The 27,838-nt window shown below is 40.9% G+C and overlaps 1 protein-coding gene across 3 annotated transcripts in view; it reads right to left on the bottom strand.

Annotated features, from left to right (window-relative positions):
• The window catches only part of LOC121275839 (sodium bicarbonate cotransporter 3-like), a 242,370-nt gene extending 214,967 nt beyond the window's left edge, over positions 1–27,403 (bottom strand). The window contains exon 1 of one of the 3 annotated variants that reach the window (XM_041183535.1): positions 27,241–27,403. In XM_041183535.1, the coding sequence (XP_041039469.1) occupies positions 27,241–27,285 (45 nt within the window). In that variant the 5' untranslated portion in view covers positions 27,286–27,403. The remainder of the gene's footprint in view (positions 1–27,240) is intronic. The other 2 variants (XM_041183537.1, XM_041183539.1) reach the window with 2 other exon arrangements.
• Between the last annotated feature and the right edge of the window lie 435 nt (positions 27,404–27,838).

Below are 27,838 nucleotides of genomic sequence, written 5' to 3'. Positions count from 1 at the left end.
ACACTATGCTAAATTCTCAAAATGGTGGTTCAAAGCCAAGTCAAAATCTATTATTTAAAAATATATTGAGCCTTAACTTCCTCGGAGTGGCCATCAGTGTCAGATTGCCACTCTGCGCCCACTTACCAACACCAAATTTCTTCCGTGTCTGTCTCGCCCGACCTTCCAACTCAGGTCGGGTGAGATCCAGGCAGCGCAGCTGCCTCCGAAGTCCAGCACTGTCGAATTGAAGGAGGACACATGCCCTTTTTTATGGCACTAGCTGCCGAAAAGCAGATAAGTTTAAAGGTCCCATTGAAATTGACGGGCCAGGGAGAAGGTAAGTACCTAAGGTAAGTGAAAAGGCCCAGAGGAAGTGTGCACTTCTGGGCAATTGCCGTGCAAACCCCTACCTGGGAACCTCTGAGAGAGATACCCCAGCCCATCACCCAGATCTGATGCTGGGAGCTCAGAGGTTACAGCCCACTATCTTTCAAATCATGACTGAATATTCGTTGGATGGTATAAAGGAATTTCTAAAGTAGATTATAGACACAGCAGAATTAAGACTTTAACAAGTTTTGTATGAAGATAGTCATTGTATTTAAATATAAATGAAAATTACTTTTGAAATGCTCATTTCAAATTTTTATTGTTCAAATTCCAGCATTTCAGTTTGCAATAGCGTCTATACTGCCTAACTACAAATAACAGGTTGTAAAATGTTTAGGGTGGGGGAACATTTATTATTCTCTTGCAAGACAACCTTTTCCTCTTTGGCCACAATAATTTTTTCCCTACTTGGGTTTTCAACTTTGGTTTCTGGGTAAGACTGTACTGCATCCAGTTCAAACCCTATTATCTTTTTCTTTTTAAAACTATCTATCTAACTCCAACCTGCCAGTCCTAATGCTATCGTTAGATATGGCCTAGTCAAGAGTTTTAATTTGAATGGAATTAAAAAAGGATTCCATAATTAAAATGTGATCCAACATTGGGTTTTGTGGCATTCTTTAAAAAACTAGACATTTGATGTATCAACCTGAACCTCCAGCAGAAAAAAAAATTAGTAAAGTCAAGCCTGGGTTGAAGGTTCCTATAGTCAAATGGCACCAGTGAATACTAAAGCTGGGATTGGAAGGAGATTTTTTTTTATTCATTCACGTAATGTGGACATCACTGGCTCGGCCAACATTTATTGCCCATCCCTATCTGCCCTTGAGAAGGTGGTAGTGAGCTGCCTTCTTGAACCCTGCAGTACATGTGGTGTAGGTACACCCACAATGCTGTTAGGTAGGGAGCTCCAGAATTTTGACCAGCGACACTGAAAGAACAGCGATATATTTCCAAATCAGGTTGGTGAGTGGCTTGGAGGGGAACTCCCAGGTGATGGTGTTGCCATGTCCTTCTGCCCTTATCCTTCTGGGTGGTAGTGGTTGTGGGTTTGGTCTAAGAAGCATTGGTGAGTTCCTGCAGTGCATCTTGCAGATGGTACACACTGCTGCAACTGTGCATCAGTGGAGGAGGGAGTAAGTGTCTGTTGATGTGGTGCCAATCAAATGGGCTGCTTTGCCCTGGACAGTGTCAAACTTCTTGAGTGTTGTTGGAGCTGCACTCGTCCAGGCAAGTGGGGAGTATTCCATCACACTCCTGGCTTGTGCTTTGTAGATGGTGGACAGGCTTTGGGGAGTCAGGTGGTGAGTTACACGCCACAGGATTCCAAGCGTCTGACCCACTCTTGTAGTCACAGTATTTATATGGCTAGTCCAGCTCAGTTTCTGATCAATTGTAAGTAACCCCCATGATGTTGACTGTGAGTGATTCAGTGATGGTAATGTTATTGAATGTCAAGAAGCCATGGTTAGATTCTCTCTTGTTGGAAATGATCATTGGCTGGCACTTGTGTGGTGCAGATGTTACTTGCTTCAGTTATACAGAACATTGGTGAGACCATATCTCGAATACTGTGTACAGTTTTGGTTTCCTTATTTAAGGAGAGGATGTAAATGCATTGGAGGCAGTTCAGAGAAGGTTTACTAAATTGATACCTGAAATGAGCAGGTTGTCTTATGAGGAAAGGTTAGACAGACTGGGCTTGCTTTCAGTGGAGTTTAGAAGAGTGAGAGATGACTTGATTTAAGTATTAAGATCCTGAATGGTATTGACAAGGTGGACATGGAAAGGATGTTTCCTCTTGTGGGTGAGCTAAGGACTCGGGCTCCTTGATGCCACAATTGGTCAAATGCTGCCTTGATGTCAAGGGCAGTCACTCAGCTCAGGTCTTTTGTCTATGTTTGAACCAAGGCTGTAATGCAGTCAGGAGCCGACTGGCCCTGGCGGAACCCAAGCTGAGCCTCAGGTTATTGCTAAGCAAGTACCACTTGATAGCACTGTTGATGACCGCTTCCATCACTTTACTGATGATCGACGGTAGATTGATTGAGTGGTAATTGGCCAGTTTGGATTTGTCCTGCTTTTTGTGTATATTGCCATGTAGATGCCAGTATTGTAGCTGTATTGGAACAGTTTGGCAAGAGGCGCGACAAGTTCTGGAGCACAAGTCTTCAGTACTATTGCCGGAATATTGTCAGGGCCCATAGCCTTTGCATTACTCGGTGCCTTCAGCCATTTCTTGATATTATGTGGAGTGAATCGAATTGGCTGAATACTGGCATCTGTGATGCTGGGGACCTCTGCAGGAAGCTGAGATAGATTATCTGCTCGGCACTTCTGGCTAGTTGCAAATACTTCAACCTTATCTTTTGCACTAATGTGCTGGGCTCCCCCATCATTGGGCCTGGGGATATTTGTGGAGCCTCCTCTTCCATTCATGGCTGGATGTGGCAAGACTGCATAGCTCAGACCTGTTCCATTGGTTGTGGAATCACTTAGCTCTTTCTATCGCTTGCTGCTTGGCAAACAAGTAGTCCTGTGTTGTAACTTCACCAGGTTGATGCCCAGTCTTGAGTTGCTAGAGTCTACCAGGGTGTCTAACTCTAAGGACATAAAATTAGGGGCATGTCGCCAAGAGGGCTGAATCAATTGGATTTGAACCAGTCCCTCCTCCCACTCACTCAGCAGCCCCTCTTCTCAAACCTCTTTTTCCCAATCACTCAGCAGCACTCTCCCCAATCCCCTCCCTCAGCTGGCCTGCTGGATCCCATCCTAGCCCCAGGGCTGCCACCAGATCCCCATCTGAGACTCAGGCTTTCAGGGTACCAGCTCTTGCAAACCCCCGACCCCAGGCTGCCGAACCTGGCCAGACCCAACTCACTCCACTCTGCCCCACAACCCAAATGCTGCCACTCTGTATTGAAAACAACCATCAAGGTAACCATTCCTCCTGCTCTTATGGAGGAGTCAGTGGGATGCGTGTGTACAGGAGCACAACCCGTATACACAAACACCAATGGTACCTGGGCAATGGAAAGAGGAGACCCTCAGCAGTCTCCAAGTCGTTGCCCGGAGAAATACAGGGCCAATAGCATCCTGAGATGTTAAAATATGGGCATGAGAGGGTTGCAGGCATGGAACTGGGGGATTACCAGGCAGACAATCTCATGAAATACAGGACTGTTAGTCACCCTGGAGTCTACTGATAGTACGTAGACATTGAAGTTAAGAACTAAATCTTTCAAATGAAGCCCAAGATTAACAACAAATTGCACTCCCATTTCACAACAAAAAAATGAAATCAGAAGGAAAAGAGGAATATTGTGACATAAACACATACCTACACCTTCAGGTTTCTACATGATTGCCAATCAATATCATGTCCACAACATACCTCACTAAAGTACATCACAAAGTATGAAGCCTCAAACTATGCCCTTCTCAAAGACATTAGCAGCAGAAAATACAAGAGCTATCCACAAGCCATTTAACCACAAGCCTCTCATCCTTCTGAACTCTAGTGAGTATAGGACTAAACTGCTCAATTTCTCCTCATAAGACAAGCCCCGCATCTCTGGAATCAATCTAGTGAACCTCCTTAGTGCAGAGGGATCTGGGTGTCCTCGTGCATGAATCACTGAAAGCTAGTATGCAGGTACAGCAGGTAATAAAGGAAGGCAAATGGAATTTTGGCATTCATTGCTAAAGGAATAGAGTATAAAAATAGGGAAGTGTTGTTGCAACTGCACAAGGCATTGGTGAGACCACACCTGGAGTACTGTGCACAGTTTTGGTCCCCTTACTTGAGGAAGGATGTAGTTGCATTGGAGGCGGTTCAGAGGAGGTTCACTAGATTGATTCCAGAGATGCGAGGCTTGTGTTACGGAGGAGAGATTGAGCAGTTTAGGCCTATACTCGTTAGAGTTTAGAAGGATGAGGGGAGATCTAATTGAGGTATATAAGATGCTAAAGGAGGTAGACAAAGTAGACATGGAGCGGATGTTTTCCCTTGTGGGACATTCTGGAACGAGAAGCCATAGTTTTAGACTAAGGGGTGGTAGATTTAAATCAAAGGTGAGGAGGAATTATTTTTCTCAAAGGGTTGTGAATCTGTGGAATTTGCTACCACAGAGTGCAGTGGATGCCGGGACACTGAATAAATTTAAGGAGGATATAGACAGATTTTTAATTAGTAACTGGTTAAAAGATTATGGGGAGACGATGGGAAATTAGAGTTGAGACCAAAATGAGATCAGCCACGATCATATTGAATGGCGGGGCAGGCTCGAGGGGCTGAATTGCCTACTTCTGCTCCTAGTTCTTATTTTATGTTCTTATAACTTACATACGCCTCACTCAGGGCAAAATTTATGCTGCAATAAATCCAACTCAAATTTTTCACACCAATCTCATACTAGCAAGCATTCTACAATAGAAACTGGCCAGGATTGTACAGCAGACTTTTCAAGAACAGCTAAACTCAACAGCATTCAGTCCATCAATTGGCAAGTCATCTGGACAAGTCAATAATTTCAGTGCAGAATTGAGATCATTAAAAAATATTCAGTTTCAGTTTGAAGCATACAATATATTAAATGAACTTTAGAATGCTGAAAGACCCAGGCTCAAAAAAATACAATGATCTTGTTTACATGGTCATTGTGTAACAAATTTGCTGCATCAGTAGTGAAGTGTTGTTTATTATATTTAAATCTGAGGATATAAATTAATTCAATAAGTGTTGGCAGAATTTTTTGCCCCGAGTTACATTAGATGTGAGTTACTTAAGTCATCCATGGGATCCACTGGGACCAGTGCTGGGGCCTCGACTATTTATGACCTACATCAACGACTTGGATGAAGGGGGCGAATGTATGGTAGCTAAATTTGCCAATGATATCAAAATCGGTAGGAAAGTGCATAGTTAAGAGGAGGCAGAGAGTCTACAAAGAGATATAGATAGATTAAGTGAAGTGAATAGGCAAAAATTGGCTAAAGATGGAGGATAATGATGGAAAATGTGAATTTGTCCACTTTGGCAGGAGGAATAGCAAAGTAGTATACTATTTAAATGGAGAGTGATTGCAGAATTCGATGGTAGAGAGATCTAGGTGTCCTGGTGCATGAAGCACAAAAAGTTAGTATGCAGATACAGCACGTGATTAGGAAGGCAAATGTAATGTTGGCATTTAATGCAAGGAAAATGTAGTGCAAAAGTAGGGAAGTGTTACTGCAGCTATACAAGGCTTTAGTGAGGCCACGGCCCATAGCTTCCAAGCTCCAGGGCAGCATATCTGGGCGGTACCCAGATGATGCACTGGGGAACCACTCCTGGAAGTTCCCAGATAAGGATTGCACAGCAATTGCCCAGGAAGTTCAAACTCATTCAATGAAGGGGCGTGAGCATTGCTGGCTAGGTCAGCATTTATTGCTCATCCCTATTTGCCTTTGGGGAAATGGGCAATTGCCATGCACTAGGAACCATCCGAAAATGTGATTTAACTTGCAAATTTTGGGTGGTTCCGGCTGTCTTACAGCAATAGTTAACCAGAAAAAGTCAGAAGAAATAAAACCGCTTCTAGCTTCTGCGTAACTATTGTACTGACCTCTGGTGACCAACACCACCCCCCCCACCCCGCAAACCCGAGGATCCCCACACCGCCCTAAAACTCCACAGGACCGCCGCACCTCCTACAATCCCCTCCCCCATTGACCACCCAACCCTCTCACCTCCCCCCCCCCAACCAGACAATACTCAGTGATGGCGCTCTTACATCAAAAAATTGTTGGTTCAAATTCCACTCTAGAGTCTTGGGCACACAATCTAAGCTGGCACTTTAGTGTAGTACTGAGGGAGTGCTGCATGGTCAGTGGTGCCATCTTTCAGATGAGATGTTAATCCGAGGTCCTGCCTTCCTGCTCAGGTGATCACAAAAGAGCCCATAGCACTATTCCAAGAACTGTAAAGGATTTCTCCCACTAGCTTCGTCAACATTTATCACTACAGTAGAATATTTTATTAGGGCAACAATACTGGCAAAATTAATCCTACTCTATATGCACTCTACCATTCTATAACGAACGTTAACAGCAGCCATGAGGAAAACCACTGTTCAGATTAAGAGGACAATTGTCCAAAATGGTAATGAACAGTGAAGCCAACAATATGAACAAAATCAACATTTTAAACAGAACTGTATGAGTCTATATAGCTAGCCATCTTGAACACAGCATATCATATTAAAACTGTAAAATAACACATTAAATCTGCAGAAAAAAGTCATTTTTCTTATTGGTCACAATAAACAGAGCCATGTCTATGCACTGAAATACGGAATAATCCCACAGAAAAGCAATGTTTAAAAAGTTGCAGTTTCAAGCAAATTAATGCTGATTTTTTCCACATTCTGCTATTCCAGACATCAATTTTTATTTCTGGCACCACTGAATTTGTAGCAATATAAACATCAATAAATTGTCCACGCAGATGTACAATATTTCACAATCCTACAATAGTTTGCTTTCAAGTACCAATCAATGTCTCCAGCTGACTAACTTATCCTCCTTGCTTGCAGCTTTATTTCTTCACTTTGGCTTTGATCAATCTTTGTTTTATTGCCTGCCATAACCACAGCCTGAAGTCTATTCTCCATTTCTCAGTTGCCTTCCTTTGTTTTAAACTAAAGGCTTTGCCTTTCTCATTTTTACTGTCTTGTCATTTGGACGCTTTCAAACAAGTTGTTTCCTGTTTTGGTGCTAAATTTAAAATGGGGTTCCCATGTTCGTTTGCATTTTTTTTAATATAAAAGATAAACCACCAGAGAGATGGTGAAATATTGAAGGGAAAAACAAAAATGATTTAAAACTAAACAATGACATAAATTATAAAATATACCTAATGAAGACACTGCCAAGAAAAGGAAAAAGGGAAAAAGATAAAGAAGTGAAACCTTCACTCAGTGATGGCGCTCTTACATCAAAAAATTGTTGGTTCAAATTCCACTCTAGAGTCTTGGGCACACAATCTAAGCTGGCACTCTAGTGTAGTACTGAGCGAGTGCTGCATGGTCAGTGGTGCCATCTTTCAGATAAGATGTTAATCCGAGGTCCTGCCTTCCTGCTCAGGTGATCACAAAAGAGCCCATAGCACTATTCCAAGAACTGTAAAGGATTTCTCCCACTGGCTTCGTCAACATTTATCACTACAACAGATCTTTCCTGATTGTTGGACATAGTTTTGCACAAATTGTTGTAATATAGGGAAATGAGAGAGACAGAGAAAAGGAGGGGTGTAGAAAGTTAAATACAAACAGAAGTCAAGAATTAGAAGAGAAACAGTTGCAGGAACTAAACGGCAAGTTTATTTTTCCTCCCTCGTTAACAATGCCACAAACATCGAATTGCATATTTAATTTGTCTCACAGTATAATTAAATTTCTGGTTCCCCAATTATTGGGATGCATTTGAAAAAAAAGAACTGTATGCAGAATGCATATCACTAACAGGAAACAAACTTGAATAATTTATACATTTTTTTCCAAGAGAAACCTGGGTAACTAGTAATTACTGTTCACAGAGTTAAACAATTCTTACAAACCACTAACCACATTCAGTAGTATCCAAACCAGAAACAAAAAATAAAGCAAGCAAAGCATCAGGCAATATTTTGAAAAGTAGAAAATACATTATCGGAAAATAAACTATTGCAAAAACCAAATTTTAAAGTCACACACTTAGTTAAAAATAGATAGCTTTTGCTGATAACATTGTTAGAGTTCATATTTCATGATAAACAGCTAATTAAGAAAAGTGGAGCTTTTATAAATTCTGATAGTGATAAGCATTATTCTAGAAACATACTGTGCCAAGGAAAGAGACATGAGGAAGTTCTGGACCAGAAAGCTCCATGCAGCCAGTCCCACAAACTAAAATTCCTCAAACCCATCACTTAAATATCTAACCAATCATCCCTTAATTTCTTAACCCCTATTGTTCGGGAGCAATAAAAGCAATTTGTACACGTGTATGCCATTTCCACAATATAGTTAAATCTTAATTGTACGTGTTTCTTTCTTGAGCCCACATCCCATGGTTCTAGCTCACAATTGTGATAAATTGAACCATAATGGATTCAAAATGATCTGATCCCTTAAGAATCGTGAAAATATTTCAAGCCTTCTCTTCTCCAGAATAAGCTACCCCAGGCGCTTTGCTTTCTTCCCACTGCTGATGCCTCAAGCATCAGTTTGGTTGCCCTTTTGTCCAACAGTTCCAAAGCAATGTAATTTGGAAGCTTAGATTTGTTTTTGTTCTTAGCTCCAAAACACAAAGTGAATAGTATTGGCGTCACTATTAATACCATGGAGCCCTCCCTGTGAATCCTTGCCATGTTAGTACTTCATTCACAACTAACCTTTGCCTTCTCTGGTTTAAACGCAATAATTAACTAAATGGAATGCAGTGGAATTTAGGTAATTAGCATCTCCCAGCTTACTTTTGCCCTCAAATAAACAGCTAGTTGAATGCAGTAACCAGAAAATAGGCCAGTAGCTAAAATTTAATGGTGTGTGCCCATTTAAAAGTAAGTCACTTTTATAGCTCCTGCCTCTTTAAAAGGTTCTACATAGATTGTACATACATTTGTCAGCCATGGTCAAGTTAGGATATGCATGGCTGTCATGAAATTATAATAATTTTCACAATATTATTGTGATTTATTGTAAAGGTAGGTTAATAGTGGGGTTTGGATTAGTTTCTCTTTGTGGATATGTTTGGGGGATGGATTTAATTGAATTGGAGGCAATTAGTCTGGAGCTTTTGTGTTATCAAAAGGGAAGCCTGGTTTGAAATGCTAAATACGTAAACATAGTTGAAGTTTTAGAATGTGAGGTGTGAAGAACATTTGCATTTTTAGATAAATTATGTTAGTTTGAATTTCAAAGAAATGGTAAGATGTTACACCTAGCCATAAAAGGCTAAGCATAACAATGTTTATTTTTCCCAAAGGTTACCAATAATATAAATCTTCACTTTTCTCATAATATGAGTCCTATGAAAGTTGCAAAGACGTATTGGGACAATGGAACTTACATTAAAAAAGGAGAAACATGCATAAAGGAGTTAGGGTTGTGTGCAACGAAAAGGAATTCTAAGATCTAACAAGTGTGAAAAGCCTCCAGCCTCTATGCATCAAGTTGCTGCCTATAGGAACCAAAGCTAAGAGAATTGTGAATATCACTGTACAGGGTATTGTGCACTTTCCCTGGGTCTGTTGAAATGTATTTGTTTTTACTGTTGCCTTAACGGAGGTGTAACTGGGAGTCAGATTAATTAAGAGATTTAGGAGTTACAGTTGTAATTTGTAGACTTGTATATGTGCTTAAAATATTTTCCTCTATTAATAAATGTTTAATTTAATTTTGTAAAAAACCTTTCAAGCTGGGTGGTCTTATTCCTACTGAATCCAAGGCACGTATCTCAAAATAAAATACAAATTGCAAAACAGTTGTGGTACCTGTTTCACGTTTCCCTCTGGGATTTGAGCAGCTTGGCACTTATCATCCATGGTGCTATAACAATGGTGAAGAGTAGTGACAAGCAAAAAAAAATGAACTGAATGTCAAATGTAATGGAACTGCACAGAACCCAAGCTCATGATTGGTGGGTGGCAAAATAGACACTATACTACATGAGGCCTGCAGCATTCCTCAGGGAACAACAGTATTAGGTCAGTTAGAAGGTCAGTGAGGCTCAGGAGTCCATATGGTGCCATTTACAATAGCTGGTACTTTCAGAAACAGTGCAACATACCATAAGGTTCATGTTCTAATGAGTTAATTCCTCTTTTCCACAGGAAATGAACAACATACATGTTTCACATGGCAAAAAAATTTGACCTTCACAACCATGGAAAGATGTACACAGTAGATAATACAACAAGCGAGCTCCAAAAATTATTGGCCTAGCTTTTGCGAAGCTGAGATGCCAAAAACAGGTTTCAATTGATATATCCAAGAGGGCTCTCTGGACCAATAAATACAGACCCTGGAGACAAGAACAGGTGCATTCATTCTGAGGTACAGTCACACTCACATTTCTTGTCCCCTTCAAATATTGCTGTCCATCCTCTATATATAAAAGCATCATTGGCAGTCCCAATGCATTGCCATCCAACCCAGTTTTGTTGTTGGAAATAGAAACAAAGTTGCATTAAGAAACTGAGTTAGCTATAATACTAAATTGCAAAGAAAGGCCGAAGCAGACAAAATTTAAATGTATCAATGGAACTGCAGATAAAGCATATGGTAAAATAAAGCAAAAGAAATTCTAACTCTCTATCCAGTAATTAAAGCCAACTTAGGTACCATGTGATTCATACATTGCAGTGCCAATTTCCACCTGACGAGCATGCTATTAGCAGAAGTGGGAACACCAGGGACCTTGGCGTGTGTGTCCATAGATCTCTGAAGGCGGAGGGGCATGTTAGTGGGGTGGTGAAAAAGGCATATGGGATGCCTTTATCAATCGAGGCATAGATTACAAAAGTAGGGAGGACATGTTGGAGTTATATAGAACCTTGGTGAGGCCACAGCTGGAGTACTGTGTGCAGTTCTGGTCACCACATTATAGGAAGGATGTGATTGCACTGGAGGGGGTGCAGAGGAGATTCACCAGGATGTTGCCTGGGAGGAAACATTTAAGTTATAAAGAGAGGTTGGATAGACTTGGGTTGTTTTCGTTGGAGCATAGAAGACTGAGGGGCGACCTGATCGAGGTGTACAAGATTATGAGGGGCATGGACAGGGTGGATAGAGAGCAGCTGCTCCCCTTAGTTGAAGGGTCAGTCACAAGGGGACATAAGTTCAAGGTGAGGGGCAGGAGGTTTAGGGGGGGATGTGAGGAAAAACTTTTTTACCCAGAGGGTGGTGACGGTCTGGAATGCACTGCCTGGGAGGGTGGTGGAGGCGGGTTGCCTCACATCCTTTAAAAAGTATCTAGATGAGCACTTGGCATGTCATAACATTCAGGCTATGGGCCAAGTGCTGGTAAATGGGATTAGGTAGGTAGGTCAGGTGTTTCTAACATGTTGGTGCAGACTCGATGGGCCGAAGGGCCTCTTCCACACTGTGTGATTCTGTGTGAATATCTCCAAATTAACAAAGCTAGTAAATCTACACTGAATGAATTCAAATAGTGAGCTTGTGCTGGTAACCGGTGCAGTCTTCAGAGTGGGCATTTTTGTCACAAAATGCACAAGGTTGCAATAAAATAACTTCCACTCCTCAAACTGAGGTTCCATGTTCCCAGCAGTTCATTGTTTTCATTTATTAATTGCTCAAGATCAGCAACAAAATTGTTTCGCAGCTGAAGCAGACTACATGTTCTGTTGAAGGGTCATGAGGACTCGAAACGTCAACTCTTTTCTTCTCCACCAATGCTGCCAGACCTGCTGAGTTTTTCCAGGTAATTCTGTTTTTGTTTTGGATTTCCAGCAATTCGCAGTTTTTTTGTTTTTATACATGTTTATCATGTCTGCTTGCTGGCCATGAGATGTTTGTATGCACTCATGTAATATCATCTAAAATCTTACTTTCAGAAAACATTAGAGGAGGTCAAAAAACTTGTAACTTGCAAACAATTTGCAGGTCCAAGGTAATTCACGTTGTCTGAGATCAACATCTGCAGCAAACTCTCAACTCAGACACAGTTATCCTTATCAGAATGGGGCGGAAAAAGAAAACTTAGATTAATAGGACTATATAATAGGATATTGATTTCCAACCATTAAGATTAGTATTAAAAGTAAACAATACATTTGAAGAAGTGCTTTGCTGTGCTTGCTTGATCATCCTTTTATTTCCTTCTAATCACTGCAAATACAGCATTAAATGAGTCCATTAGGCTCATCAAGTCTCGTAGCAGCTTCTTAAACTGGAACTTCCTACTCAAACCTATTTTCATGTACTATTTACAATCTATATCAATGACTTGAATGAAGGGGCCAAATGAATAGTGGCCAAATTTGGCAAAGACACAAAGATAGGTAGGAAAGTAACTTGTCATCAAGAGGACATTAAAAAAAGTCTAAAAAAGGGATTTAGATAGGTTAAGTAAGTGGAAAAAATTTGACAGATGGGAGTAGAATGTGGGAAAATGTGAACTTGTCCACTTTAGTAGAAAGAACAGAAAGCAGTATATTATTTAAATGGAAAGAGATTACAGAACTCCAAGGTACAGAGGAATCTGGATGTGCTGGTACAAGAATCACAAAAGTTAGTATGCAGGTACAGCAAGTGATCAGAAAGGCAAATGGAATGCTGGCATTTAGGTAACTCAACTGATTCCTAGAATGAAGGGGTAATCTTATAAGGAAAGGTTGAGTAGATTGCGACTGTACGCACTGGAGTTTAAAAACATGGGAGGTCAGTTAATGAAATATACAAGGTCCTGAGGGGGGCTTGACAGGATGAATGCCTAGAGGATGTTTCCCCTTGTGGGCAAGTCTAGAACTAGGGGAGACAGTTTAAAAATTAGGCATTTCCCATTTAAGAGCGAGATGAGAACAGGTTCTCTCTCTTAGACAGTTCTTAGTCTGTGGAATTCTCCCAAGAGAGCTTAGAAGCTAGTTCACTGAATATATTCAAGGCTGCATTACATTTTTGATCAATAAGGGAGTCGAGGGTTATAGGGGGCAGACAGGAAAGTGGAACGAGGCCAGTCATGAATTTCAATGCCGGTGTGATGCCAGGTATATAGGCAATACATCCCAACCATTGATTCAATCAGCCAAACAGCATGTTATTTCAGTTGTTTATAACAGGCAGAATACAGACCATACTCAACCAGCCCATGCTTACAAAAATCCCAAAGGGTGGAATTTTTCTCACCAGGCCGCTGCCAAGATCTTCCGGTCCCGCCACAAGTCAATGGACCTCTGACAGGGGCACCGCCTCACCTGTGGCAGTCCTACCCGCGACAGAGCCAGAAAATCCCAGCCAAAAAGTCTGTTTTTAGATGTGATTCCGGGATTGGGCAGCACTCGATGAACAATCCCAAGTCCATAATAGCTACACTAACAACTAATTTAAGATAATCAGTTGACCTCATAATGTGGCTCATTTATGTTTGCTAGAAGTAACAAACATTCATACATAGGGACCTGTCCTCTCCAAAAAGGAATATGTTTAAGCCTTGTGCTTTTTTTGAATTACCTAAGAGCTTAGGAAGCCTATAGATCCCCATTGCCTTCTCCACAGCAACATCTCAGCCAAAGTCGATTTGCCACAATCAGCTCCCTTTTCTCCTGTAGTATAAATTGCTGGTATCATTTGAAATTTGGCATTCTTCCATTTGTTCTGATGCGTGCATGATGAAAAACTTCAGCAACAGGTCTCTCTTTCAGCAATATTCAATTAATAAAACCCTGCAGTTTTTCTTCACATTTTGAACATATAACTGAAGCATCAAGCTCACAGTATAGCCAACAGCTTCCAATCAGTTACGTAAAAATTCACATAGGAAATTAGTCAGCATGGAATCATAGAATTGGGCAGCACAGGAGGTGGCCATTCAACCCAATGAGTCTATGCTGGCCTTTCTGCAAAGCAATACAGTTAGTCCGGTTTCCTGGCTCTTCCCCATAAGTGCTGCAATTTTTTCTCTTCAAGTATTCATTCAACGACCCTTTGAAGGCTACTGTTGAATCTGTATTCACCACCATTTCAGGAGTGCATTCCAAATCCTAACCAGTTGTTGTATAAAAATGGTTTTCCTAATGTCGTCTCCAATTTATGTTAAATCTGTGATAAAAACAAAAAACTGCGGATGCTGGAAATCCAAAACAAAAACAGAAACAAAAATACCTGGAAAAACTCAGCAGGTCTGGTAGCATTGGTGGAGAAGAGTACGGTTGACGTTTCGAGTCCTCATGACACTTCAACAGAACTGAGTAAAAATAAGAGAGGGGTGAAATATAAGCTGGTTTAAGGGCGGGGGGGGGGGGGGGGGGGGGGGGGGGGGGGGGGTTGTTGGGACAAGCAAGCAGTGATAGGAAGAGATAACCAAAAGCTGTCACACACAAAAGAACAAAGAGGTGTTGAAGGTGGTGATGTTATCTAAAAGAATGTGCTAATTAAGAGTGGATAGCAGGACAAGCAAGGTAAGGATAGCTCTAGTGGGGGTGGGGTGAAATAAGACTAAAAAGGGCATAAGAGGTATAGATAAGTGATCGGTGGAATACATTTAAAAATAATGGAAATAGGTGGAGAAAGAAAAATCTAGAAAATTATTGGAAAAATCAAAAAGGAGGGGGAAGAAACGGAAAGGGGGTGGGGATGGAGGAGGGAGTTTAAGATCTAAAATTGTTGAACTCAATATTCAGTCCGGAAGGGTGTAAAGTGCCTAGTCGGAAGATGAGGTGCTGTTCCTTCAGTTTGCATTGAACTTCACTGGAACAATGCAGCAAGCTAAGATCAGACATGTGGGCAAGAGAGTAGGGTGGAGTGTTAAAATGGCAAACAACAGGGAGGTCTGGGTGATGACTGCAGACAGACCGAAGGTGTTCAGCAAAGCGGTCACCCAGTCTGCGTTTGGTCTCTCCAATGTAGAAGAAACTGCATTGGGAGCAACGAATGCAACAGACTAAGTTGAAGGAAGTGTAAGTGAAATGCTGCTTCACTTGAAAGGAGCGTTTGGGCCCTTGGATGGTGAGGAGAGAGGAAGTGAAGGGACAGGTGTTGCATATCTTGCATTCGAATGGGGAGGTGCCGTAGGAAGGGGTTGAGGAGTAGGGGATGATGAAGGAGTGGACCAGGGTGTCACAGAGGGAACAATCCATACAGAATGCCGCCGGGGGGGTGGTGGTGAAGGGAAGATGTGTTGGTGGTGGCATCATGTTGGAGTTGGTGGAAATGGCGGAGGATGATCCTTTGAATGCGGAGGCTGGTGGGGTGATAAGTGAGGACAAGGGGGACCCTATCATGGTTCTGGGAGGGAGAAGAATGTGTGAGGGCAGATGCGCGGGAGATGGGCCGGACATGGTTGAGGGTCCTGTCAATCACCGTGGGTGGAAAACCTCGGTTAAGGAAGACATGTCAGAGGAACTGTTTTTGAAAGTGGCGTCATCAGAACAGATGCGACGGAGGCAAAGGAACTGAGAGAATAGGATGGAGTCCTTACAGGAAGCGGGGTGTGAGGAGCTGTAGTCGCGGTAGCTGTGGGAGTCAGTAGGCTTGTAATGATTATTGGTGGACAGTCTATCTCCAGAAATTGAGACAGAGAGGTCAAGGAAGGGAAGGGAAGTGTCAGAGATGGATCATGTGAAAATGATGGAGGGGTGGAGATTGGAAGCAAAATTAATAAGTTTTTCCAGGTCCCGACGAGAGCATGAAGCAGCACCGATCATTTTATCTATACCTTTTATGCCCTTTTAGTCTTATTTCACCCCACCCCCACTAGAGCTATGACCGCTTTGCTGAACACCTTCGGTCTGTCTGCAGTCATCACCCAGACCTCCCTGTTGTTTGCCATTTTAACACTCCACCCTACTCTCTTGCCCACATGTCTGATCTTAGCTTGCTGCATTGTTCCAGTGAAGTTCAATGCAAACTGAAGGAACAGCACCTCATCTTCCGACTAGGCACTTTACACCCTTCCGGACTGAATATTGAGTTCAACAATTTTAGATCTTAAACTCCCTTGCTTGTCCTGCTATCCACTCTTAATTAGCACATTCTTTTAGATAATATCACCACCTTCAACACCTTTTTGTTCTTTTATCTGTGACATCTTTTGGTTATCTCCTCCTATCACTGCTTGCTCGTCCCAACAACCACCCTCCCCACCCTCTTTTCCCCCCACCCCTTAAACCAGTTTATATTTCACGCCTCTCCTATTTTTACTTAGTTCTGTTGAAGGGTCATGAGGATTCGAAACGTCAACTGTACTCCTCTCTGCTGAAGCTGCCAGACCTGCTGAGTTTTTCCAGGTATTTTTGTTTCTGTTTTATGTTAAATCTGTGCCTTCTGTTTATCAACCCTTCAGCCACTAACAACCGTTTCTCTTTATTTACACTATTTAAACCCTGCAGACAGGGTGATTTATCCACTTTATGTATCACTAGCTTTTCCAATACCTCCTGTTCATCTATTCCTATCGCATCCAGTATCCTAGCAACCTCATTATTTACCATTGCTTTGGAAAAGTCCTCTTCTTTGATAAACATTGATGCAAAGTACTTGCTTTGTACCTCAGTCATGCTGTCTGCCTCCACCGTCGTTATCCTAATCAGCCCCACTGCTCCTCTGACAGCCCTTTCACTATTAATATGCCTACAGAATATTTATGGATTCCTTTTGACATTAAATTAATGACTGGTTAGGCTAAAGTGATTGGTAAGACAACCAAAAGCAACATGAGGAAAAACTTGTTTTCTTTTATGCAGCAGGTGCCTACAATCTGGAATACACTAGTGGAGGCAGATTCAATCATGGTTTTCAAAAGGGAGTTGGATAAGAACCCAAAAGTAAAATATTACATGGGACATGTTTTTAGGGCAGGGGAATGGGACGAGTTAAATTGCTCTTGGAGAGCTGGCATGGATTCAATTGGCTGAATGGCCTCCTGTGCTGTAACTATTCTACGATTGCATGAAGTTGCATGTACTCCAAGAGTACACTGATCACATTTCTCAATCCTGAGCACACCATCCTGCTCTCATGCCCACATGTCTGTCCTTGGCCTGCTGCAATGTTCCAGTGAAGCAAACTGGAGGAACAGCACCTCATCTTCCGACTAGGCACATTACAGCCTTCCGGACTTAACATTGAGTTCAATAACTTCAGATCATGAACTCTCTCCTCCACCCCCACCCCCTTTCCAATCCCCCTTTTTCCAATAATTCATAATTTTTTAAAATATATTTTTCTTTTCCCACCCATTTCCATTATTTTTAAATTTATTTCCATCCATTGCTTTATCTCATCTTTTAGCCTATTTCAATCCCTTCCCCCCACCCCACCCCCACCAGGGCTATCTGTACCTTGCTTGCCCTGCTTTCTATCCTTAATGTCACCATTAGCACATTCCTTAGCTAATATCACCACCATCAATACCCCTTTGTCCTTTTGTCTATGACATCTTTGACAATCTCTTCTTTGCCTCCACCTATCACTGGCCCTCTATCCAACTCTACCAGTCCCAACCCCCTCAACCAACTTATATTTTACCTCATTTCTATATTTCCTTAGTTTTGATGAAGAGCCATACATACTCGAAACGTTAACTGTATTCCTCTCTGCAGATGCTGTCAGACCTGTTGAGTTTTTCCAGCTATTTTTGTTATTGTTTTCTTTGGTATTGATTAGTGTATTTAAAAAAATCATTTTAGTCAGTTTCCCATTTTAACCACCTCATTACACTTTCTATATTCCTCACTATATCTCTAAAACTAAACAGAACAGATAACGATAATCTCTACCCACCGAAAATTATGCACCCTCTTTCCACCTTGTGGAATTTATTATCTATGCTATTCAAATAATTTGTAGCTTTACAATGATTTATTAGTTTGCTAACTTATGCATCTTGTTAAATTGGGCAGATCCCCTATTAATTGGTGAACTTTGTCTTTTTCCAGTTCAGCATATTTATTTTTGATTCTTAATTATCTTCTTCCATTCTTATATTGAACCCAACTAAGTCATGGTCACTATTTCCCAATGATTCTCTACACTCACCATCATTTGCCTTTCATTTCCCAGAACTAAAATCAAGTAATATTTTCTCCCTCATGGGACTAGAAATATACTGAGCACGGCACCTGTCCTGGGTACAATTTAAGAAATATTCCCCATTTTGACCACATACATTATTTTTATTCAGTCTAACTTGGGATAATTCAAAATCTCACATTTCTCTTAACTATTCGCAGTTAACTCATCTCGACTGGGTGGCCTGCCCAGGCCATTTCCTTTCCTATTTCTTATGGACAAATCCATATGGCCTGGAGGTATTAACTCCCAGGAAAATTTTGCAGTGCCAGCCACCCCAAAGCATCTGAAAAATCAGAACGGAACAATGATGCTATCAAATGTGAATATGTTACTCTATGCAGCTGTTAATCACACCAAAAAATCAAATATATTGTTCAAGACATGGCCACTGCAAACATCATAAAGATTCAGCACTGCATCAGAAATGCTTCACCAGCTTTCAGCCAAAGGTCCTGTGTCTTCAATGTAAAAGGACATGATGCACTTATGAAGTTCTGGATTACAAATGTGTCATTCTCTCAACTTGAGCACTTATGCCGATGTTCATGTTGTCACGACCAGGGGAAACTGCCACTGAATGATATCAACTGATAACTTCGCCAGCTAACCAAAAACCTACAGACCTGTTTAAAAAGGATATTTTTTGAAAAGACAAAAGGTCACTGACTAAAGATGGCTGTCACGAGTCACCTGATGTCTGGAATGTAAGTTGACCACTAAGTTACTATATGGATTGTACTGCAGACATGCCCTGACATGATCGCTCATGGAATGTTACACCTGGGGATGCCAAGGTCTACTTCAAAACAAAAAGGACTATTGAAAGGAATGGACATGTCATTTACATCTTTCAGAGCTGACCTTTCCAGCAGAAACCGAGAGTTTATCAAGTCAATGGGGAACTGCTAGTCAGCCAGGATATACAACCAAAAGACACTCAAACCCCCTATGGGGGATGAAAAAGCACCATCTCCAGTTGGTTTCTACTATCTTGAAATGTGTCAAAAGTTTCTGAGATGAAATATCAAAATGTGATTACTTGTTCTACAACACTGACTACAGCAGAAATAGTAATCAAATTCCTTTGGAACAAACAGAGATTGCATGTACTCCATGGCTGATCCTCAAGCAGAGCATTTAAGATTTGGGTTTGCCAAACAGAAGCAGAGAAACCTGGAGAAGCTGCTAATGAAACAAGAAGGAATCTCCCTCTCTCAAGTTAAAGTAAAGCCCTATCTCTACAGTCTAAAAATCACTCCAGAAATAGTGAATTCCATTGAAATGGGCCTCAGGAGAAACTCATCTATTTCTGGAAGATGGATCATGGATTAAAAGAAAGGAAACTGTCTCCAGCAAATGCAGTTACATGGACTTCAATTCAACTCTGGGATTTTAAAGGAATCAGCTAACCTAAAACAGCTGCAATGTTCAACAATCTGTGTGTCAAAGACAAGCAAAGAACTTCTAACATATATTCTTTTAACTTTTATTCGGACTCTAACTTTCCTTACTTCTGATACCTGTATGTGTGACACGTTGCGATTTTTATTATTTTTTTCACTCGGGTTTAGTGGCTAATAAACTTGCTGTTTCTTTGACTCAAGAAAACCTCATGATTGGCTCCTTATTCACTGTATAGATAGTAAAAAAATACATTTGGATTTGAAAAAGGCATCCAGGGGGTAAAGAAAATTAAAAACCTTTGTTGCGACCATCAGAGGAGGCTGAATATAGGGAAGCCAGTTTACGCTTCCTCACCTGGTCATAACATTACACAAAATCTTTTAAATTTGTAGAAATGATCATAAAGCCTATATGCTTGTCATCTCAGGAAAAAAAAACATTTGAAGGTATGGCTATTGTGGTCCAACATCGCTGGTCTGGTCACGTAAGCGAAATAAATGACTCCAGTCTTCCAAATCAATTACTTTAATCAGAAATGAGCACTGGCTAAATATTGGTAGCCAGAAAAAAAATAAAGATAGTCTGAAATCCAATGTGAAGAGATGTGATATTGATAATAAATGGGAGGAAATGATTAAAGACCCCAAACAGCAGCAGTTCTTGTGCATTCGGGGAATTGACAAGTTTGAACAAGCTAGGATTGCCAAAGAGAATAGTAGACAGAAGTCAGTCTGCTGTACCTACACAATCATCTGTGTTATCTTTCAAATGTCAGTTTTGTGGTAAAATATGTCTCTAGGATTGGTTTAACAATGCCATCTAAATGTTTAACCAAAGATGTGGCTGATCTTAAAGCCTTTTTTTATGCTAAGAAACAATCTTATTCAATTATCAAGGGGTTGCCTCAGAATGCACTAGCAAGAACACAGAGGATACAGGGAACACAAGGAGATTTCTAATGGATAGAATTCAATTAGTCTACAGTAGAGTGGGGGGGGTGGGGTGAACAAAAAAGTCATATGCTACCTTCAGCTCTCTGAAAATTAATTTAAGTTACTCAAGAACACAATAAATAGGAGTAGATCATCTGGTATGTTTAACCTGCTCCGCTATTCAATACGATCATGGCTGATCTTGGGCTTCAACTCTACTGCCGGCTTCCCATATCCCTTAATTCCCTGAGGCGCCAAAAATCTGTCTATCCCACCATTAAATGTATTAATTGATGGATCATCTACAACCCTCTAGGAGAGAGGATTCCAAAGATTCACGGCCCTGAGTGAAGTAATTTCTCCTCATCTCAGTCCTAAATGATTGGTCTCTTTTCCTGAGTTTATGCCCCAGTGTTTTAGGTTGCCTGACCAATGGAAACAATCGCTCAGTGTCTACCCTATCAAGCCCCTTCAGAATGCAAATGTAAATCCAGCAGGTAAATGTAATCCAGCTACATGTAACCCAGCTAGTCTACTACCACATGTCAGACAGATATGGTTAGCAGCAAAATTACTATAAAACACACACCAAGAAATATCAGTCCTGAGATATTTCATGAAAGGTCATCAACCCTAAAACATTAACTATGTTCCCATCTCTGCAGATGTTGCCTGACCTGGGTATTTATTGAAAATATTTTAAATATGACTCTATACCATTCTCAATTTTTCAAACCATTAATTTTTACTTTCACATTATATTTAAAATGCTGATCATAACAGTTTGCACATATCTAAATAAAGCAATATGTATCCTGAAAGCTTTCCACTTCTCATACACTTTAGAGTAGAGGAGGAGGAGGAGGAATGGAATGTATAGCTTTTGCTAGGAACTAAATAATTCTTCAGCTATTTAAAGGATGCCTTATTGCAGCTGTAGAGAGTCTTGGTGAGACCACATTTGGAGTATTGTGTGCAGTTTTGGTCTCCTTATCTAAGAAAGGATATACTTGCCATAGAGGGAGTGCAGCGAAGGTTCAGCAGACTGATTCCTGGGATGGCAGGATTATCATATAAGGAGAGATTGGGTGGACTAGGCCTGTATTCAATGGAGTTTAGAATTCTGACAAGGCTGGGCAGACTGGATGCAGGGGTGATGTTTCCTCTGGCTGGGGGTGTCTAGAACAAGGGGGTGTCTAGAACAAGGGGGTCACAATCTCAGGATATGGGGTAGGCCATTTGGGACTGAGATGAGAAGAAATTCTTCATTCAGAGGGTGGTGAACTTATGGAATTCGCTACCACAGAGGGCTGTTGGGGCCAAGTCACTAAATATATTTAAGAAGGAAACAGATTGATTTCTAGGCTCTAAAGGCATCAAGAGGTATGGGGAGAGTGTGGGAGCATGGCGTTGAGATACAGGATCAGCCATGATCATACTGAATGGCGGAACAGCCTCGAAAAGCCGAATGACCTACTCCTGCTTCTATTTTTTTTGTTTCTAACTAATAAGTTTTGAATTTCCCCTACTTTTAACCCTATGGTATGATATCTGCTGCACAAAAGAAATGAATTGCTCAAATTAAAAGAAACCAAAGGAGAATTCATCAAAAATATATTCAATATATAAAAAGATACTTTTCTTTGAGAAAGAGCGATGGTTGCTTTACACTGGGGCATGAAATGAGCATGATATTTTTCAGAATGCTACTAAGATGGACTGACAGGGCAGAATGAGCTTGATTTGCCAATTAATATTCCATTGTTCAGACCTTTCAATAGGTCAGAATTAGCCTATACATTTCAGAATCTTAACAGCCTTAAAAGCAGCAAAATTAGCTTTACATAATAAAACAGCACAGCTCTGACTAAATAGCCCAAGGGCATTTATAATTCAATGTCCTGATTAATCGCACAGGTAATTATATCAGCTGGCCATCATTGACAGATTATCTATTCATGTTGATTTCCACATAGAAAGGAGCATTTAAAATTGTTCTATAAGCCACTTTCCACCACAAATTCCCGAGATTGCTCCTGATTGTTACATCACATTGTGACAACGCCATTCATGTTGCCAAATGGTTGAGGGTAACTAATGATCCTCTTCATCGTGCTTGCAAATTCTCAATGATGCTCTCAGTTTAACAATAATTGTATCAATGTTAAGTATCTGTCAGTAACATGTTTTGATTTTTATTGTAAATAACTTTGCTGGTTTCTATGCCAATTCTAGCTTCTCTTTCTGCTGAATTGAAGTCTTGTGTTCATTGGCGAAGATACCCAACAAACCAGCCACAATGTAACAAGTGTGTGTAAAACCTAGCTTTATGCAGTTCATACATCTCTGCTCTGACTCTACTGACTTATTTTTAAAGTCAAAGAGCGGCTTGGTTTCTCCCTTGCTTCCATGTTTTAGGTCAAGATGTCAGTAAGTATTCAACAACATGCATCACCACCTGATGGTGCACAAGCAGCACTGCATAAAATCATTATGTAAATCTGTGCATATTAAAGTGAATAATTCTAGTACTAAAGAAATAGCTTGCCTTTCAATTTTCAGCACAAAATATTTGCATCAAACACTTATGGTAAATACATCATGCATCAGCTATAAAGTTAAAATGTATTTTTACTTGGCTAACACATACCTTGCCCACCTAATGGGGAAAGTATGAGAGCTAAAAAGTAAATTGTGCCTTCCAAACAACCATGCATCTTCTCAGTGTTGTGGAACTCATTGTGCAACGTAAAGGAGTTTTTCAGGATCCTCAGGAAATAGAATGGAATTGCTTGTTCGAGTAAAAAGGACTTGCAATTACATCACATCTTTCATGACCACCTGATATCCCTAAGCGCTTTACAGCCAATGAAGTACTTTTCTGAAATGTAGTCACTGTTGTAACATTGGAAGTGGATTTGAGCACAGCAAATTTCCACAAACTGCAAAGAGATAATGATCAGATAATCTGTTTACATAATGCTGATTGAAAGATAAAATAGTGACCTGAACTCAAGGGATAACTGACTTTGAATAAGTGCCATGGGATCTTTTACATCCACCTGGGAGGATATACAGGACCTCAGATTAACGTCTCATCTGAAAGACAGCAACCGAAGTGTAGCAGTCCCTCAGTACTGCACTGCAATATCAATGGAGAGTTTTGTGCTCACATCCTGAAGTGGAAATTAAATTCACAACCTTCTGAGTGAAGCAAGAGTGCTGCCAATTGAACTACAGCTTAAAACTACAAACTATGAGTAATCATCTTAGCAAGCATTTTCTTGCTCCTTAATGTTATCCAAGAATGCAATTTGCACTGGTAAATTATAAATTCCCCATACTACTTGTACAAGCATTTCACTAAAAACAAAAAGACACCCATGAACTGAATACTTGAAATATTTTATCTTCTTATCTTTTCTCCTTACGTAAACTAGACTTAATTGTTGTATGCTGCCCTTCTGTAATTATGGTAAAATAACTGAACAACCCAAGGCACTCTGATAAGATCAGAGCTGAAATGAAAGTTTTATTTATCTTCAAGTTGATTCTAAATAGTTATACGGCAAAAGATTTTAAAAACCACTGCATGATCTAATTCACCACATCAACAGTTACATTAATGTTGTGCAAATTCAAACCCAACTGGATCCCAAAGGTTGTAAAACCATTTTAAGCTTTTGGAATATATAATAATATACCAACATGAAAAAAAATTCTCCAATGATGCATAATAGATAATTGCCCAAAGAGACACAAATTGGTAAAAAAAAATAGAAATTGGCCTAACTTGCCACCGAGATAGCCATAATGCCATATTGTTAGATCTGATCAAGCTCAATTCACTGTGCTCTACCCAACACTGCAGAGATAATAATTACGTAAGTTACCACCTCATCATTGCCCAATTATTGCTGGGCAAATATCTGTCTCAAAAAATAAAACTGTACTCAAAACAAAGATCAAAGAACAATCAAACTGTAGGTCATAGACTCAGTGCAGCTCACAGATACTGCCCACAACACACATAGGTTTAATTTGTTTTCAAAGACTGGAGCTCATGGTGACAAGCAAATCTTTGATTAAATGCTGGGTTAGAAAAGACTACACAATTAAAAAAACTAGGCCAAATAAAATATAGGTTCTCAATTCATTCATACAGAATATCTCAGCATCACAATACACAAGTTTAAGACTACAGTTCAAACAGCAAATAAACTTCAAAAAAAAGTTTTATCTTGGTTTTGTCAGTAACTTGTGGACACAGTACAAGCAGTAAGGTTTCTAACACAATAAACATTAATTCACTACAACAGTCATTACATTCATTCCTACAGTTGTTTTTGAAAATCCTGCCAGCAAAAATCTTCCCTCTGGAAGTCTGTCACATTTCAGGTACTTGAAGAAAATATGTGAACTAAAAAGCCAAGTGAAAAGACTTAACCAATAGAAGGCAAAAATTCCTAAAATGCACCACTGGCACTCTACACAAGCATACTTAGTGTAATGTTGTTTAGGATGCATCTGAGAGATTATAGAAGCACCTACATTTGGAGTAAGGGCACAGGAGACATACTCAAAAAATCCCTTCTTTTCGAAGGTCAGCATCCAGCCACTCAACCTCAGTCCAGTGCTGAAAAAGGCCCAGAAGCACTAACCTAATTAAGTCATTATAGGAGAAAAGAAATTAAGTAAATCTGCATAAGGCATAATTAGGTGATGCCAATTTTAAAATACTGAAGGGAAGCACTGAATTTTACAGTTTTAAGGTTCTTGGGAAGAAGCATGAGGTGATTTCAATAAAACAAGAATGTGGGAAGAGCATACAAGACAATGTATTCGAAGCTTAGGGGGAACAACAATATTTATACAGCACCCTTAAACTAATGAAACATTCCAAGACAATTCACAAGAGCATTATAAAACAAAGTATGACACCAAGGTGCATAAGGAGACATTAGACAAGATGACCAAAAGCTTGATCAAAGAGGTAGATCTTAAGGAATGCCTTGAAGGAGAAAAGCAAGTTGGAGAGGCAAAGTGATGCAGGGAAGGAATTCCCAAGCTTGGGCCTGAGCAACTTAATAGCAAGAGAAAAATTCTGAAAAGTAAGAAAATAGCACCAAAAATGGTTGGGAAGAAAGAATCGAATGGAGGCAAGTGCATGGAAACAGTAAATGCATTCAAATCCTTTTCTTGCATCCTATCCAGGAGCACAGAACAGAAAGCAGAACTTGCCATTTGTGAATCTTGCAATTACTTGCTTCAAAATAGATTTGTTACCATGATGAAAAGTAAAGGCATAAAAGGTGAACCAGAGTTTCTTGCCGACATTGTCAGAAGTGAAGATGTGGGACTTCCACTTGATGTTGGGAGGGGGAAATGTCAAGATCTTGATATAGAAGGGCTAAGAGCAAGGCAAGAAAAAGGTGGTGGTTGCACAGAAACAAAGCTGCTTTTGATAAAGAAAATCCCTTTATGGAATATTTCAAATTTTAATGCCTCAGCTAATCCACTAAAATTTTGAGTAATGAGTACTTAAGTGCAAGTAACCAGAGTGAGCAAAACACAATAAACTGCATGATGAGTAGAAGTAGTCATTGATAAAACAGAACTTTGGATAAACTGTGTAAATTTAACAAGTCTGAAAATAAGAAAATTACAGCAGAAATTCAGCATTTCTAAAGGATCCAAATGCCAAAGTTAAGCTTGGTGCGACAGCACGTGCTGATTACTGTAGTTTGGTACTATAGTGCAAAAATCAGAAAGATATTGGCAGTATCTCCAAAGTTTCGAAATTCATATAACCAGACTTTGATCGAAATTCTTGGGTGTAACTGGCTTGAGAAATGCAATTTAAAACATGGAGAGGCAGACTTTAGGCACATGTTATGCATTGGTTCAGTGACCACCCCACCCACACATCCACACCCCCCCCCCCCCCCCCCCCCCCCTCTCTCATCAGCTCAATAAGGACCAACTCAGCATCACCTCCAACAGCAAATCAATCTGGCCTATCTGACCCTGGGCACAGACAGGCTGGAACTATACCATCTATCCTACACATCGGAACTAAAAAGGAGAAAAGCAATTGGCCAGCTCAACAGTCCTCTCGAGCGGTTACAAAAATAACGGATCGAAAACGACGTTTTTAATTCGATGAACTTATGAGCTAATGCCCGAGAGGGGGCTGCCGACTCCCCATCACCTTCTGTCTAAAAGGATGAATGCAGGTGGCTGGGAGCGGGCGCACACACACGGAACAATCGGAGGGCAGGACAATGACATTAGGGGGCCTTCTATGCAACCCCGAGAGCCAGCCTCACTGAACAGTCCGCTGCCTCCGTTTCGGCTGGAAATGCACCAACTGGGGAACAAGCTGTATTTAAATTCAAACAGCCCGGTAGCAGGAGCGAGAGACAAGGGAGCTCCGCAGAGTAGGGCCCCGAACGGCGGGGTCGGCATCGACCCTACTCGAGCTGAAAACGGAACTGAGAGCGGAAAGGCGCCGGTGGGCTGTAATCGCTCTCAGTGTCACAGACAAAGGGGCGTTGAGTCTGTCCAGGCCATCCGCCATCAAACCGAGCCCGGACCCACTTCAATCACAACGGCCGTTCCCGAACGGATGCCAGCAAACCCGCAGGGATGGAGACGGTCCACCGACTCCAAAACTGCCGCCCAAGCACCATGGAAACGGCCATCCTCATCCCCAACGGCTGTAGCCAATGCCTGGTCTCCTCTAGTTCCAGCGGCCTCACCATAGTTAGTAAAGGTCTCATCTGCTCTCCCCGATCCTCCTCCATGATCACCTCGCGCTGCTCCGGTCGGTTAGACCGAGCCGTTGATGTCACTTCGCTCCACCGTCACCGGCACCCATCGTCATGCTGATTGACAAGACGATTGTCCAATCAGCAGCCCAGTCCTCCGGATTGATGGTAGAAATAGCCAGTTGCTCAATTCCCCCTTCAGGAGCGAATAATCCTACACCGCCCACTCTTTTTTGTGATTGACGGTGTGGATTCACCAATCATGGAATGCATTACCTTGATTGAAGTACCAAGTTACCAATCATTTACGGATTCCTCTGATTGACAGGAAAACTTGCCAATCATTCTTCACGGTGTGTTTCAGTCATGCCGGCGAATGGTGATGATTTGAGGCGGCTGCTGAGAGATGTGTGAGTGGCTCCTTCTGCCTGTTAGATAATCCAGTACCACGTGAATATTTTTGAACTCGGTTAACTGTGTTCTTATTTTAAACATGTGAAATCTGTCATTTTTTGTACAATTTCCTGAAATCGGTGGCTCGGTAATATTCCGTGGATTCTGACCAAGGGTCTTGAACATTAACTCATCT

The sequence above is a fragment of the Carcharodon carcharias genome, chromosome 3, assembly GCF_017639515.1.
Source record: "Carcharodon carcharias isolate sCarCar2 chromosome 3, sCarCar2.pri, whole genome shotgun sequence".
Classification (NCBI taxonomy): domain Eukaryota; kingdom Metazoa; phylum Chordata; class Chondrichthyes; order Lamniformes; family Lamnidae; genus Carcharodon; species Carcharodon carcharias.
Note: the sequence above shows the minus strand (reverse complement) of the source record. Positions and strands in the feature narration are given on the sequence as shown.